At 38.9% G+C, this 16397-nt stretch overlaps 1 protein-coding gene across 9 annotated transcripts in view; it reads right to left on the bottom strand.

Annotated features, from left to right (window-relative positions):
• The window catches only part of pde10a (phosphodiesterase 10A), a 218907-nt gene that overhangs the window by 57900 nt on the left and 144610 nt on the right, over positions 1-16397 (bottom strand). For all 9 annotated transcript variants that reach the window (XM_069931573.1, XM_069931577.1, XM_069931571.1 and 6 more), the window contains one exon: positions 2748-2890. In XM_069931573.1, the coding sequence (XP_069787674.1) occupies positions 2748-2890 (143 nt within the window). The remainder of the gene's footprint in view (positions 1-2747; positions 2891-16397) is intronic.

Genomic DNA, 16397 nt, shown 5'->3' on the forward strand with positions numbered 1-16397 from the left:
AGAGTGTCCCAGATCTGTTCTTCCTCATGAACGTTGCCCGTAGCCGCTTCACACCTGCACTTCTTGGCAAGTGCCCACAGATCCAGCAGGTAGTCATCGATGGTCTCTCCTGGCTGTTAGTGATGTAGAGCGATACTGTGGCTCGCTAGGACCTCGTTCTGCAATTTCAGGTACAGAGCCTTCAACGTTTTGACAGCAGTGTCATATGTAGTGCAGTCCCTGATGACTGCATTCCCTTTCGTTCCTACCCTCGAAGCGAGTGCAGACCTCCTGAGTTCACCAGTGTGGAAGACGTCTCTGGTCGCATTCAGGTAGGCCTGGAAGCAGTCTAGCCAGTATGTGAACACCTCAGCTGTGTTGGGGGACAGACGGTCTATCAGCAGTGTACCTGGCTTGAGTAGAGCTTCCATCATTTAGGAAAATGACTAGGTCTTGTCAGGACTGCGTGGAGTGCAAAAGTCACACTTCTACCACCCCACAAAAGTGCACCTGATCAAGTCATCCAGGCCCTTCAAACAGCTCAGTGTCGATTTTAAGAGACCTCCCCACTCCACGAATGGGATCACTTTCTTTCTCTCTATCATTGATGAGTACTCCCATTTCCTATGTCCACACATGTCCACTTCGTCAGTCATAAAGACCCTAGATTCCATTTTTGCCCTGTTCAGGTGTCCCAGCTATATCCATAGCGACCGGGGCTCATCCTTTATGAGTGACAATCTATGTCATTACCTGCTGGTGAGGGGCATCACATCCAGCAGGACTACTAGCTACAACCCCTGGGGAATGGGCAGGTTGAAAAGGAGAATGCCACGGTCTGGAAAGCTGTCAAACTGGCCTTGAAGTCAAAAAAACCTTCCAGACTCACAACTGGCAGGAAGAATTTTCTATGGCGCTCCATTCTATCCAGTCGCTACTATGTACTAAACCAATACTATTCTTTACGAGCTTCTTTTCAATTTTGAAATAAGTCCGGCATTGGGAACCAGACTCCCAACCTGGCTCACCACTCCTGGTCCAGTCCTTCTCAGGAAGTACATGAGGAGAAGCAAGACCGACCCCCTGGTGGAAAGGGTAAAACTGCTCCACACCAATCCCGGATGAAGTATCCGGATGGCAGGGAAGACACCGTCACCATCAGGGACCTGGCACCTGCTGGAACCGAAGGTCCGTTGCCTCAAGTGCCCTGTCAGCCATAGAACTCATATTCGCCACCCCCCATCAGGGCCTCAGGGGATCTGGTTCAGGAGGAAAGTTGCACCTCCCTCCACCATTGAGCCAGAGACCCATCCCACCTCTCCTTCCCTCACAAGGGGACTAGGAGACTGAAGGACCCCAAGGAGCCCCCCCCCCCCCACCAGTGCTAAGGCATTCAACCAGGATCTCCAGACCTCTGGACCACTTAAATCTGTAAATATGTAAATAAATGTATATTTTTCAACTTTTATTTTGAATCCATGTTCTCTGTCTTCATTCACAGTCCCTAAATTCTACAGGAAGGGGTGAATGCAGTGAATGCAGGGGTGATTCACTGGTAGGGTGTTGTGCTGATGGCTGGTTCCACCTCCCAGCTCCGCCCCCATCTGCTCACATAGAACCCTGGTTTCCCTCCTAAACCCAGAACCCTTCCGGACTACTTTAGTTACAAGCTAATAAAAGCATTTGTTCTCCCTCCAGTCATGAGAGCTTTTATTCGTGCTACATGACCACCTTCTGAATCCAAATAAATCAATTTTGAATCCAATTGACGAACTCATCCTGGATCCTTTGTAATCACACATTGCAGACCAGCCTCTCATTTAGGATCTTGTTAAAGGCCTTGCTAAAAAATACTCAATCAAAATTGTGAGGCATGATTTCCCCTTCCCCATGCTCAGTTTCCCAAAATAGTCTTTGCCAATCCAAATGCAGTAAGATCCTGTCTCTCAGAATCCCCTCCAGAAAGAAACCTACCACAAGTGTCAGGCTCACTGGCCTGTAGTATCCTGCCTCATCCTTGCAGCCCTTCTTAAACAAAGTGATGACATTAGTCACCCTCCAATCTTCTAGTTCCTCCTCTATGGTTAACAATGATGCAAATCTTTGCCAGGGCCTCAACAATTTCTTCCCAGCTTTCCCCAATGTCTGAGGATACACTTGGTCGGAGCTGGGGATTTATCATCTTAAAACATTTTAAAACTGCTGGCACCACCTCTTTTTGCAACACGGATATAGTCCATGTCATTAATACTCATTTGCCACATTTACTTAGCGTTCATGACCTTTTCCACAGTACATACAGATGAGAAGAAGGGATAGTCTGATGATTAAAGCTGAATGCCACAAAATGGTACAAACAAAAGTACATCTTGTAATTTATACATTAATTTATTGGAAATTGCAGAAGACAAGTAAAAATTGGTACAGTGTATGAATCTTTCATTAAGCAAATGTAGCACTTATTCAAGAAACAGCTTCCCCTATTTAGCAACCTAGGAGAATTCTGAATTTATGTTTCCTAAGCATATATGGTAACAATTTACTATTAAGAACATCGATATTATTATAGGAATTTAGAGAAGACTCTTATAAATAGCCATAGAAGAACAACTTTTGATATTGCTGCCCAAAACGTTTTTTTAAATACACCATGAGTTATAAAGCAAAGAGTTTGAGTTAACAGTGTCCTGTTTCCTAAACTCTAAACACAATTGTTATTCTTAGAAAACAATCTGCTATATCCAGGAATTGAATGAAAATTTACTTACTGTTCAATCTCTTTGCAAATAGATTTGGGAAGTGTAGACTTCATGAGGCCCTGCCACTCTTCAGATGAACATACACTGTGATAAGCCAGCTTCTCCATTGTGACCCGATAAATACATTCAGACTGTTGTATTTTATGGTACATCTAATCAAATTGAAGGAGGGAAGATGAGCAAATGTAAATTTATATACAATTTCTTTTCGCTATGTTAGTCAAATTAATCAAGCCATGGGTAATGCAGATAGTTTCTCTTGCACCTAAAAATGCATCCATTTTACTAACATAATTAAAGATCAAAACATTGGCAAATCTGCGGTTCTGTGCAGAAATTCCTCAAAACTCAACCCAGTTTGTTTGTTTCATGGTTTCTTACTGTCATCAAATAGTCAAATGAACTGATAAGAATGAAAGAATAAAGCACCAATTTAAATCAGAGAAACAATGTAAGGGTTAAAATGTGTTTCATGGATGCAAGCAAATTCTGCATGTAGCTTTTAGGATGTTATTTACATATTCTTTTGAGTGTCTCCTTAGTAACATCTTTGAGCCAAGGACTTATGTCTCATTAGAGATTACATGTTAGTTTAGTTTCCTTTGTTCTACGAAGTGGAAGGAATTAGTTTTATTCCAACAATTTTATTGACCGTTTAACAAAGTTTAGCACTGTCTTACAAAGTTTTAGCAGTTCGTAACAATGCATAGCAACTAATAATAATATCAATAATGTTTAATAAATTCTGTAAAACTCAACTCAACTTTAATATGGATTGTTTGAACGAATCATAGACAACAACAACATTCTAATATCCACCAAGTTATTATAAAAAAAATAGTTGCTACAATTTTTAGTCAATAAAATATGGAATTTTAGATAATAGAAAGTTGGAAATTGGATTTGGAATTCGACTGGATCGATTGGGCTTCATTTAGAACATTTCAAAACAAAGAGGCACAATCGTCAACAGCATCACCAAGGCCACTGAAGAAGAGGGAAGCTTTACTGAAGGATTTTGTCTGTGTGTTTATTGCAAGTTAGAACACAGTTGGGAGGAACTGCCACTTGTCCTTTGAGGACTGTTTTGGTTTTGGAGGTTTATTGTGCATGCTTGATGTCTGAGTGCAATAGTTGGCAGAATGGATAAAATGGTAGCCGCCGCTGAAGCTGCTGCACCTTTGGAGCTACATGTCGAGAAGATGAAGGTCACAGATATTAAATGATTGCAATAGCAGCAATTAGATACAAGTGGAAATAAAACTACTCTTTAAACAGATCTGAATGAGAAAATAGAAAGTGAGAAGGTAATGGCTGCTGCGAGCATAAATCCCACAGAATTGCTGCAAAAAACATCATGAGAAACTAAAATCAGCCACATGGAAATGGCTGAAGCGGTGCCACAAGATGGTGGTGAGGAGGATGGGCCAATCCAGAATGGAGACTGTAATGCATGTCGAAAGAGCCAAAGATTTGTTGATCCAAACCAAGGCTTTTATTAACTAAAAGACTGGAGCATATCACAAGTAGGTCGACCAGTCCAGACTGACCTAGCTAGGAGCAATCCTTTAAGACCTGCCAGTAGGTGTGGCTACATTCTCAGCCAATCACAGTCATCCTACACTACAATCTGTACATATACACATTGGTGATAGAATCTGTACTATCACAGAGACAAAGTCCGATATTAAGACGACCTCTGAAATAGAGGATGAAATAGGACCAGGTGATAGTGCGTCAAATGCTGGAAGCAGGAGAAGCAAGAGGAGTTCTAGAACAAGTTGTAGTGTTTCAAGTATTGCATCAACACGTGTAAAGGTTAAGGCCGAAAAGGCCGGACTTGAAGTAGAACGAGAATGGCTTAAGGATAAATACGCCTTAGAAAAATTAGAGGAAAAGCACGAGGAGTAACTATGAAGAAAATGGAAACTGCTACAGAGAGAAAAGGAGCTGAAACAGGAGCTAAAGAAGAAAGAGGAGCAGCTAAGGAGGCAAAAGGAGCAACTGGAACTGGATGAAAAAATTGCTGTTAATCAGGTCAGGTTGAGGGCACTAGAAGGGTTTGAAGTATCTGGTGCTCTAAGTAAATTATCTAAAGCATTTAATGTTTTGGAGTCACGTTTTGAAGAAGGACATAAGAAAAAGAAAATATTTAATACCAAAGAAAACTAGTGTTTTGGTTACATGGCTTGCATGGTCCCAAACTAGTCAGGTTAAAGCACAGTGGTGCCAAATCTCAAACCCCAATAATGATCCCAGTGGATACTGATGTGAACCAAATACCATCTTATGAACCAGAGTACTATTCGTTCCCATCATGTAATAGAAATCCAGGTGAAAAACATAACTTACGCCCAGGCATGAGAAGACAAGATGAAATGGCTGCATCGTTAATTCATTTACAGACTCTCTCTTCTCTGTCCAAGAGAGATTCCAGTTTTTGATGGTGACCCACTTCAATTCCAACCATTTATGAAAAACTTTGAACGCAGTATTGAAATTAAGAGCCAAAGCTCGGAGGATTGCCCTCATTATTTGGAGCAGTTCAAGAGTGGACAACTACAATATCTTGTAAAGAGATGGCATAATATGGCCCTAAAGAAGTATTTTGGCAACAAGCATAAAATTTCTGCAACTTATATACAGAAGGCTCTTTTGCAATCGTCAATAAAATCAGATGGCACGAAGGGTTTGCAAGCTTACGCCCTCTTTCTAAGAGGATGTTGTAACATCACGACAGACATCGGCCATCTACGAGAGCTTGACATATTTATTGATATGCTAATCATTTTAAATAAATTACCCTACTGGATGAAAGAACTATGGAGAAGTTCAGTTGTTGAATACCAGAAAAGATGGAATGAGACAGCTATTTTTAAGGATTTGGTGAAGTTCATTGAAGGGCAAGTGGACATTGTCACAGATCCAGTGTATGGAAATATCAAAGGCACTCAAACAGTAAGTAAAGACGTTGAGAGGTCAAAATCATACCCTCAACCAAATTTTTTTTAAAAGTACATTTGTCACCTCCCTGGCAGTGCCGGATAACGAAATTAAGGAAAATGAATGTTTGCCATTGTGAAGAAATGTTTGTTCTGTAATGATAAGCATGCTTCAGAAAATTGTCCACAGTTGGAAAAGAAGTGAGATAGTGAGAAAAATTGCTGTTTTGAAGGAAAATTAATTATGTTTTGGCTGTCTGTGTAAAGGATACATTAGCAAATACTGCAAAAAGTGACTCAGCTGTAACATATGCAGTCAAAAGCTTCCCAAAATGCTACATATCTTCCAAGAAAAGAAGAATACGGAAAAGGAACAAATGACAAGAAGCAAATGAAAACAGTGCAGAAGCCTCAGTACTGACAAATGGTCTTACTGTGGCCAGTGAGAACAACTGCAAGTCAAGGCTAAGAAAGGGAGTGCAATAGAGCATACTTATACATTTCTTGACCCAGGAAGCACTGCATAATTTTACATCTTGGGGCTAATGAATAAGCTTAATCTTCAAGGAAGGAGGTCAAAAATTATATTAAGAACTATAGGTCAAGTTAAATGTATTGAAACAAACATTGTTTCATGCCTAGAGATTGCTGGACTGGATAGTAATGATTTTTGTGAATTTCCAGATGTATACACTCAGAAAATGATGCCTGTGCATAAAGAAAATAATGTACATCAGAACGACATTGAACTATGGACGCTTTTGAAAAACGTTTGTTAATGCAAAATTAACTCTGAGATTGAGTTACTGATTGGTTCAGATGTACAAAAAGCTCTGGAATCACTAGATATGATAAGGAGTGTGGGAGATGGATCTTACGCTGTCAAAACTATGCTTGGTTGGATGGTTAATGGACCATTAGGAGGAAGAAGTGATTCAAAATCAGTCAGCTTTAGAATGACTTTCCTGAGTGCCCCAGGGATGACCAAGAACCTTCAGAGGAAGACCAGCAGTTCTTGGAATCTGTGACAAAAACTACCAAGCTGGTAATGATCATTAATGCATTGGATTACCTTTGAAAAAAGGGAAATATGCATGGCTGGTAAGAGAAATGATGTCAAACAACATACACTGAATTTAAAGAGAGGATTCAAGAAAGATTCTTCCTTTCACTCATGCGTGTCTGACATGATATTTAAAAGTTATTTAGTGAAAGTATCAGATGATATTTTGGGACGTAGTGATGACAAAAAATGGTACTTACCACACCATGGGGTTTTGCATCCACAGAAGAAAAGTTTTTGTGTGGCGTTTGATTGTGGAGCAACCTTTCGGGGAATTGGATTAAATTCTCAACTCTTAAAGGGTCCTGATATGACTAGTATGTTGATAGGAGACTTAACTAGATTCCGTAAAGAACCTATTGTCATTACTGCAGACATTGAAGGTATGTTGCCTTAGATGGAAGTACCGAATGATGACCGTTACTTATTACGATTCCTTTGGTGGCCTGATGGAGACTATGGTCAGAACAGGGTAGAATACAGAATGGCAGGGGAATCTATTTGGAAGGACTTCATCACGAAGTTGTGCACCATCACCATCAGGAATAATTGCTATGGGGATGACTGACTCACTTCTGCAGCTACAGTAAAAGAAGTGAGTTAAGAGTAATCTGCAACAAAGGAGGTTTTCTACTTACCAAATGGACAAGTAACAGTTGCTAGCTATTGGCAGCCATACCTGAAAGAGAATGGGTAAAAGAAATGAAGAATTTGGACTTAGATCACGACAACCTTCCCATTGAGAGGGTGTTAGATGTACAATGGTGTGTTCATTGTGATGTTTTTAAGTACAAAATCATTTTGAAAGATCAACCTCTCACAAGAAGGGGGATTCTTTCAACAGTCAGTTTGATATATGATCCTCTAGGAATGATGGCACCGATTGTCTTGACTGCCAAGAAGATCCTGCAAAATTTGTGGAGGAAAAGTTTTGGATGGGATGATGAGACACAAGATTCCATTGTACAAGAATGGACATGTTAGATTCAGGATCTTCATAAGCTTGAAGACTTCAAATTTGACAGATGCTTCAAACCCACAAATTCCAGAACTGTAACATCTGCTCAATTGCATCATTTTGCTGATGCATGTGAAGACGGTTATGGAACAGTTACTGCACGATAACAAGGATCAGGTACATTGGGAATTTGAAATGGGAAAGGCCAGAGTGGCTTCATTGAAATGAGTCACTATCCCACAAATGGAATTGACGGTTGCTACCATGGCAAGCAGAATGGACACAATGTTGAAAAGAGAGTTGCAGATGAAACTAACAGACTCCATATTTTGGACTGATAGCACCTCTGTGCTCAAATATATCAACAATAGAAGTACAAAGTTTTGAACTTTCATGGAAAACAGAATCATTGAAATTGATAAAGTCTTCCATCCAATACAGTGGAGATATGTTAAAGCAGTAACAAACCAGCCAATCTGGCTTTCTGAGGTTGGAAGTCCAGTCTTTTTTAAGAAAGAAATGTGGGTGTCTTGGCCTTGATTTCTTCTATAGCCTCAAAAGGAGAGGCCTCAATATCCTGATAAACTAAAAGAAATTTTACCAGAAGGCCATGAAATCAGGAGTAAAGCTACAAACGCGGTTCAGATACTGTCTAAACAAATGGATTCAGTTATCCACTGAATCCATTACTTCTCAACCTGGAATCATTTGAAAAAGGTGTGGATACTCAGATTTAAGAGATGGTTTCTGAATCGTAGAATAAAGAAGAAACAAACAATGCTCTTGCTCATTTTCAATCAGATAACATCCATCAATAAGATCTACCATAAAAAGAGACAGGTGATCTTCAGACTCAAGAAAAGGGAGGTCTCACACTTAAAGAACTGATTAATGCTGAGATGGAGATAATCCACTTTTGCCAGAGGAAGAGATTTGCAGATGAAATTCCAAGTCTGAAGAAGGGAATGAATTTCAAAAGGATAAGCCATATTTGTAAACTGAAACCTATTCTCGAGAATGGTGTTTTAAGAATTGGTGGGTGCCTTAATAGAGCAGCAATGCCAGAAGAGATGATATCATCCAGGACAAAAGAGGACTTTATGTCAAGTTCGCATCAAGACTAAAACTGGCTTTCTGAACAGACTAATTACCAAAATCTGTCTTTTATAAGAAGCAGAAAGTTTTGATAATTGACTTTCATTTTCTTTTAAAATGTATCCGATATATATACTACTATGTTTGATTTTTTTCTTAGTGGTAATTTTTTTTAGACAATTATTAGGGGCCAGTATTGTAAGGGTTAAAATGTATTTCATGGCTGCAAGCAGCTTTTAATATGTTTTTCACATATTCTTTTGAGTGTCTCTGTAGCAATGTCTTATGGCTTGTTAGAGATTACACGCTAGTTAATTTCCTTTATTCTAAGAAATAGTAGTAGTTAGTTCTGACAATTTTATTGGCCATTTAAAAAGGTTTAGCATCATCTAACAAAGTTTTAACAGCTTGTAACAATGTATATCAATTGATAATGAGATCAACAATGTTTAATAAATTCTGGAAAACTCAACTTTAGTATGGATTTGTTTGAACAAGTCATGGACAACAATAACATTCTAATATCCTCCAAGCAATTATAAAGGAAAATAGTCACCACAAACAATATTATGCAAAAAAATTACTCAAAACACAGCTTTCATCAAATGTATGTTTATGATTTAAGGAGATGAACATTCAAATGACTAAATGATGTTAACTTACATATTTACTTTATTTTTGTTTTGGCTGTGAATTACATCTGATTAAAAGGGATAAGAAATGACTGCCTGACAACTTAATGGTACTTATAAAGGTGTGTTAAATAGGAAACTAATGAATGTTTTGTTTCTGCTTGCTTCAAAGTTAAACAAACACCAAGTTGAATGTAGTGTGTAGTAGTGAAGAAGTCTCACAAATTTGAAAGGCTTTTTCTTGAAGTATTCTGCAGATTGGCTGGCAAATAACACAAGAATAACACAATGAATTTTGTGACTTATTCATGACAATAAATTTTGATTCTGATGGTGGCAGAGGCAGGTGGCCAGCTGGTGGGTAGAGGGAATTGGGCAATGGTTGGGGTTAGAGGTTGCTACCAGGCTAAGGTATTGAGGAAAGCAATGGATGGGTTAAAAGAACTGGCTCCCAGTGCTATACTCTGCCTCAGATAATAACAACAAGGTCTCAAATGGACTATAAAGTGCCTGAGCCATCTGTGGGCTATGGTTGCTTAATCCAAAGTTACTCAAATGATGTTCTAGTGTGTATTCTATGGAGCACCTGGAAGGTAAATTGCAGTGAACTCCTAACATGTCTTTGTGATTGATTTTTTTAAAAATTGAAATCCTTAGTGCTCAGAAACATGGTGCCATGCATTCCAATTTCACAATAAATATTTTAAATTAAAAAATTGAATGTTCAGACTTCAGGTTGCTGCAAAAGAAAAGATTCTGAAAGGTTCTCTATTATTAATGTATTTATTAGTTATTAAACAGTTTAAATATTTGGTGGCAAGGTTTTCAAATATAAATTACAATTCTAGATCATCAATGGGTAAGATATTTAATAAAATTGTACGAACATCTTTTTAATATACGTAACCATAAAATTAGAAGACAAGTGTGTCGAGGCCTTATAATCGGGTGATCCTGTTACTTAGTTCTAACTTTGCAATGCCAGGCGAGCCAGGAGCTGCCAGTCACTAGAGGCAGACAAACTTTTCTGTGTGAACTTTACGGAATCATTTTCATGCAACCTGCACATCAGCACTATTTCTAGATTCCCTGACCAACACGACAGAGCTGCCATAAGCACATCTCACTTTTAGGTCCACATTGAAAATATGTCATTTGATGAATCAGATGGACAATAGTGATCCAGTTGCATTGTACTAAATTTACTGAACTAGGAATGTAAAGGCCTGGTCTGATAATTTCAAAGTCAGATGTTCAAATATTGCCATGCCATTCGAAAAAATTAAAAAGTCATTAAATAAATTTCTGGAATTATTGTTGGTGATAGTCAACACAAAACTTCGTTGTTCTAAAATCTCAACTGGCTTATTTATGTTGTTACACGAAGGGAATCTGCGGTACTTTCCTGGTTTACATGTGACACCAGATGCACAGCAATTTAGCCAATTGTTGAAGAAATCTTGGCCACATCACCCACATGCACTTAAACAAATGCTCAAAAAGTAAGAAAAAAGAACCGTCATCATCCCAGTTTTACGATAAGCTTCAGTGACCTTGTTCAATGCCACAGAAAGCATTTTAAGGGCTATTAAACCAAGGCATGGCTGGAGGCTGCCTCAGAAGTGTAGAGCAGAGGTGTGGTTTCCCACAGAGCTGCAAGTTAAACGTTCTTAAGATCAGAATTGGTGACACCAGTGGCAAATTCTTATGTTAATGCTACTTCAACCCTTTCAATGTACTCCAATGTACTTCAATGTACTCCAATGTACTTCAACCCTTTCAATGTACTTCAACCCTTTCATGTACTTCAACCCTTTCAATGCACTTCAACCCTTTCAATGCACTTCAACCCTTTCAATGCACTTCAACCCTTTCAATGTACTTCAACCTTTTCAATGCACTTCAACCCTTTCAATGTACTTCAACCCTTTCATGTACTTCAACCCTTTCAGTACTTCAACCCTTTCAATGTACTTTCATGTACTTCAACCCTTTCAATGTATTTCAACCCTTTCAGTACTTCAACCCTTTCAATGTACTTCAACCCTTTCAGTACTTCAACCCTTTCATGTACTTCAACCCTTTCAGTACTTCAACCCTTTCAATGTACTTCAATGTACTTCAACCCTTTCATGTACTTCAACCCTTTCAATGCACTTCAACCCTTTCAATGTACTTCAATCCTTTCAGTACTTCAACCCTTTCAATGTACTTCAACCCTTTCAATGTACTTCAACCCTTTCATGTACTTCAACCCTTTCAATGTACTTCAACCCTTTCATGTACTTCAACCCTTTCATGTACTTCAACCCTTTCATGTACTTCAACCCTTTCAATGCACTTCAACCCTTTCAATGTACTTCAATGTACTTCAACCCTTTCAATGTACTTCAACCCTTTCATGTACTTCAACCCTTTCAGTACTTCATCCCTTTCATGTACTTCAACCCTTTCAATGCACTTCAACCCTTTCAATGTACTTCAACCCTTTCAATGTATTTCAACCCTTTCAGTACTTCAACCCTTTCATGTACTTCAACCCTTTCAGTACTTCAACCCTTTCATGTACTTCAACCCTTTCATGTACTTCAACCCTTTCATGTACTTCAACCCTTTCAATGTACTTCAACCCTTTCAATGCACTTCAACCCTTTCAATGTACTTCAATCCTTTCAGTACTTCAACCCTTTCAATGTACTTCAATGTACTTCAACCCTTTCATGTACTTCAACCCTTTCAGTACTTCAACCCTTTCATGTACTTCAACCCTTTCAGTACTTCAACCCTTTCATGTACTTCAACCCTTTCAATGTACTTCAACCCTTTCAATGCACTTCAACCCTTTCAATGTACTTCAATCCTTTCAGTACTTCAACCCTTTCAATGTACTTCAATGTACTTCAACCCTTTCATGTACTTCAACCCTTTCATGTACTTCAACCCTTTCATGTACTTCAACCCTTTCAGTACTTCATCCCTTTCAATGCACTTCAACCCTTTCAATGTACTTCAACCCTTTCATGTACTTCAACCCTTTCAATGTACTTCAACCCTTTCAGTATTTCAACCCTTTCAATGCACTTCAACCCTTTCAATGTACTTCAATGTACTTCAACCCTTTCATGTACTTCAACCCTTTCATGTACTTCAACCCTTTCATGTACTTCAACCCTTTCAATGCACTTCAACCCTTTCAATGTACTTCAATCTTTTCAGTACTTCAACCCTTTCAATGTACTTCAACCCTTTCAATGTACTTCAACCCTTTCATGTACTTCAACCCTTTCATGTACTTCAACCCTTTCAGTACTTCATCCCTTTCAATGCACTTCAACCCTTTCAATGTACTTCAACCCTTTCATGTACTTCAACCCTTTCAATGTACTTCAACCCTTTCAGTATTTCAACCCTTTCAATGCACTTCAACCCTTTCAATGTACTTCAACCCTTTCAATGTACTTCAACCCTTTCAATGTACTTCAACCCTTTCATGTACTTCACCCCTTTCAATGTACTTCAACCCTTTCATGTACTTCAACCCTTTCAGTAGTTCAACCCTTTCAATATACTTCAATGTACTTCCACCCGTTCAATGTACTTCAACCCTTTCAATGTACTTCAATGTACTTCAACCCTTTCATGTACTTCAACCCTTTCAATGTACTTCAACCCTTTCATGTACTTCAACCCTTTCAGTACTTCATCCCTTTCATGTACTTCAACCCTTTCAATGCACTTCAACCCTTTCAATGTACTTCAATGTACTCCAACAAGTAATATTGCAGGTTCACTCATCTTTTTTCTGTTATGCATTTCTTCACATCACTGTCTGCCCCGTCATCAAAAGGCATTCAACTTGTATCCATGAATGTGGTGGCCTCTCCCTCAAAGAAACTGTAAATACACGTTTTCTACCCATTCAAGAGGTATATTCACACTCCTAGAGGGTTTCTTGCCACTCTTGCAGAAGAAAGTACAATATATCAGAGAAATGGAGTAAATCAGAACCAGCCCTCTTCCTCTCACATTTGAGGAGGGAGATATGGAGAAAGCTGCAAGAAGAAATACACTTGGAGATGGGAAACCTAAACCTGTGACTGAATTTCACCTCATTCAGCCTCATTGCAATATTTACTCAGGAAGAGATGACAGAATCACAAAGGTATTGCAGCACAAAAGGAGGTGAAGCCATTTTTAATTCAATTTAGACATCCAACATGGTTTACAGGCTCTTCTGGCCCATGAGCTCCTGCTGCCCAAATACCCAAATCAACCTATAACCCTCCTACATTTTTTTTAAAGTGGGAGGAAGCTGGAGTACCTGGAGGAAACCCATGCAGACACAGGGAGAATGTACAAACTCCTGACAGATAGCGCAGGATTTGAACTGAGGTCACTTGTGCTGTAATAACCCATTTCATCCCTTTGTTGACATAATCCCTTTAGTCCCATCACGCTGTTTCCTCTCTAAAGTCAACTAAATTCTTTGCCTTCAGATATCAAGTCCATTCCCTATTGAACATCAGATGAATCTCCCTTCACACTAGTCCTACCTGCGTAAAAATCTCAAATTGCTCTCTGAGTAAAAAAGATGTGCTTTATGTCACTATTTTTTGTTATTTTTGCTTTCTCATCTATTCTGAATGGAACAATCACAGCATCTCCAGTCTGTCCATGTAATTGACCTCACCTATCGCTTAAATCATTTTGGTTAACCTTTTCTGCATCCTCTGCAAAGTCTTGGCATACTTCCTAAAGTTTGCAGCTAAAATTAGACATAGGTAATATTCCAGTTGTGGCCAAATAGGTATTTTATAAAGATTCATCATGACTTTGAGGCTGTCTATATCTTCTTGAAGTTAACTTCTACCCTTATATTTCAATGAGCATTCAAGTTTAGTACTTTGGAATACAGATTAGACAAGTCATTAAATATGCATTTTGTTTAAAAAGTGGCCTTTGTTCTGACAATTTTTAGAGCTCCATACAACTTGTCTTCAGTCTGTGGAAGAAAAAATTGCCAATTTTCCACTCAAAAGGCATTTGACAAGGTACCTGCAAAAGACAGGCACATAAATAAAGTTCAAATGTATCGGAGGATGGATTAAAAATTGGCTGCCACATAGAAACAAAGAATTGGAATAAATTAGCCATTCTCATTTTCTCAATTGTTTGCTGTTTACATTAATGACCTGGACAAGGAAATTAAATACAAGGTTTCCAAGATTGACGATGATACAAAAACAAGTAGAAGGGCAAATAGCGATGAGGACAAGGTGTTGGTGAGGCCACACTCAGAATATTATGCAGAGTTCTGGTCCCCTTGCCTAAAAATAAATGTAGCAGTTTTGGAGACAGTGTAAAGGAGAATCAAAAGACTAATTTCTCAGACGTGAGAGTTATCCCATCAAGAAAGGCTAGGCAGTATGGGTCTGTATTCCTTGAAGTTTAGAAGATTTAATAAAATCCCATTGAAGCTTGGCAGAATAGATGTAACTCTACCCTACTGGACAGGTAGTGAACAAGGAGAGACTGCTAAAAAAAAAAAGGGCCAAGTCATTTAGAAATGAAATGCTTAGAAAATTCTTCTCTCAGTAAGTAGTGAATCTCTGGGGTTCTCTGCCAGATTATTAGACACTTAAAACACATTTGGACAGGTACAAAGATAGGAAAGAAGAAGAGGGATATGGGCAAAGTGCATGGGCCCCATGTGGGCTATATAGTTGGAATTGACAAATTGGACTGAAGAGCCTGTTTCTATGCTGTACAATTATGTGGAGAAGATCAATATTTCAGATTGGGGAATTGAGGCACAGAAGATAATCTGACATCAGTAGAGTACAGCCATGATCATGTATAGTGCCAGAAGGCTTGAGAGTCTAATGGCCTACTCCTAATGTTCTTTTGTGCTGCTAAAGGCCCTTTATTCCAAGCCCTTCTGTTGATAACAAACTGGTTGCATAGCACTATGAAATGCCTCTTGCAAGTATTTCCCCATACTACCCTCTGTAAATTCATTCATAAACTATCTGCTAATTGAACATGATTTAACTTTAACAAATGACTGCTAATTCCATCCCTGCTAATCATTTCTATAATTTATCTCAGCACAGAGAGTTAAACTGACTGCAGTGGGTTACTGGATTGATACCTGCACCCTTTTTTCTTAAGCAGGGGTTTACAAGTTTCCAATGCTCAGGTACAAGTCCTGCATCTATAGACATTAGAGAGGACTTCTGCAGTTACCTCCCTTATTTTTGAAGCAATTGAATTACTTTGTGCACATTAACTTTTCTAGTGCCTCCTCTTCATCAATTTATAACTCACACAGAAACGCAACTACTTATTTCATTCATATTCAAATGATCCTGTGCTTGCATTAAAAATGATCATTTGCATAATGGTACTTTTAAATGTTTTCACTCGACAGTTCACGACTTCACCCTCCCACAGAGCCATCATCCATCCCCCTCCTCACAATGGGAGGTTACTCCAAAGATGCACTGCCACATGACTCATGCATACCCTGCATCCAGCTTAGATATTTGCACTTCAGAGGATCAGTTAACAATGTGAGATGGGCAACTCACACATCATTGAACTAGGTCAGATGCAGAGACAGGACAGTAGCAGCAAGTTCTCATCAGAACATACAGGATGCTTCAAGCTCAGACCAATTTAGATGATGTACCCAGAGGGTATGTACCCATAGCAATGGCAATGAATAAGTGGTGTACTGGTGGCCACTTGAATCCCAATAAATAATCTTGCAGGGAGTTTGGACAGGTCTTTCTCAAACATGTTGGGTTTGACCTTTGCAATGATCACTTCATTCAGAGAATGAGCAGCCAACCACATGAAGCACTAAAAGTAACATTCAAGCACATAGAGAAACTTCCATCCTCCCATGAAAAACACACACACTATAATTACATAAAGATGAATGCAACCATGCCAAAAGCCTTCTTC

This window comes from Narcine bancroftii, chromosome 4 (assembly GCF_036971445.1).
Source record: "Narcine bancroftii isolate sNarBan1 chromosome 4, sNarBan1.hap1, whole genome shotgun sequence".
Classification (NCBI taxonomy): Eukaryota; Metazoa; Chordata; class Chondrichthyes; order Torpediniformes; family Narcinidae; genus Narcine; species Narcine bancroftii.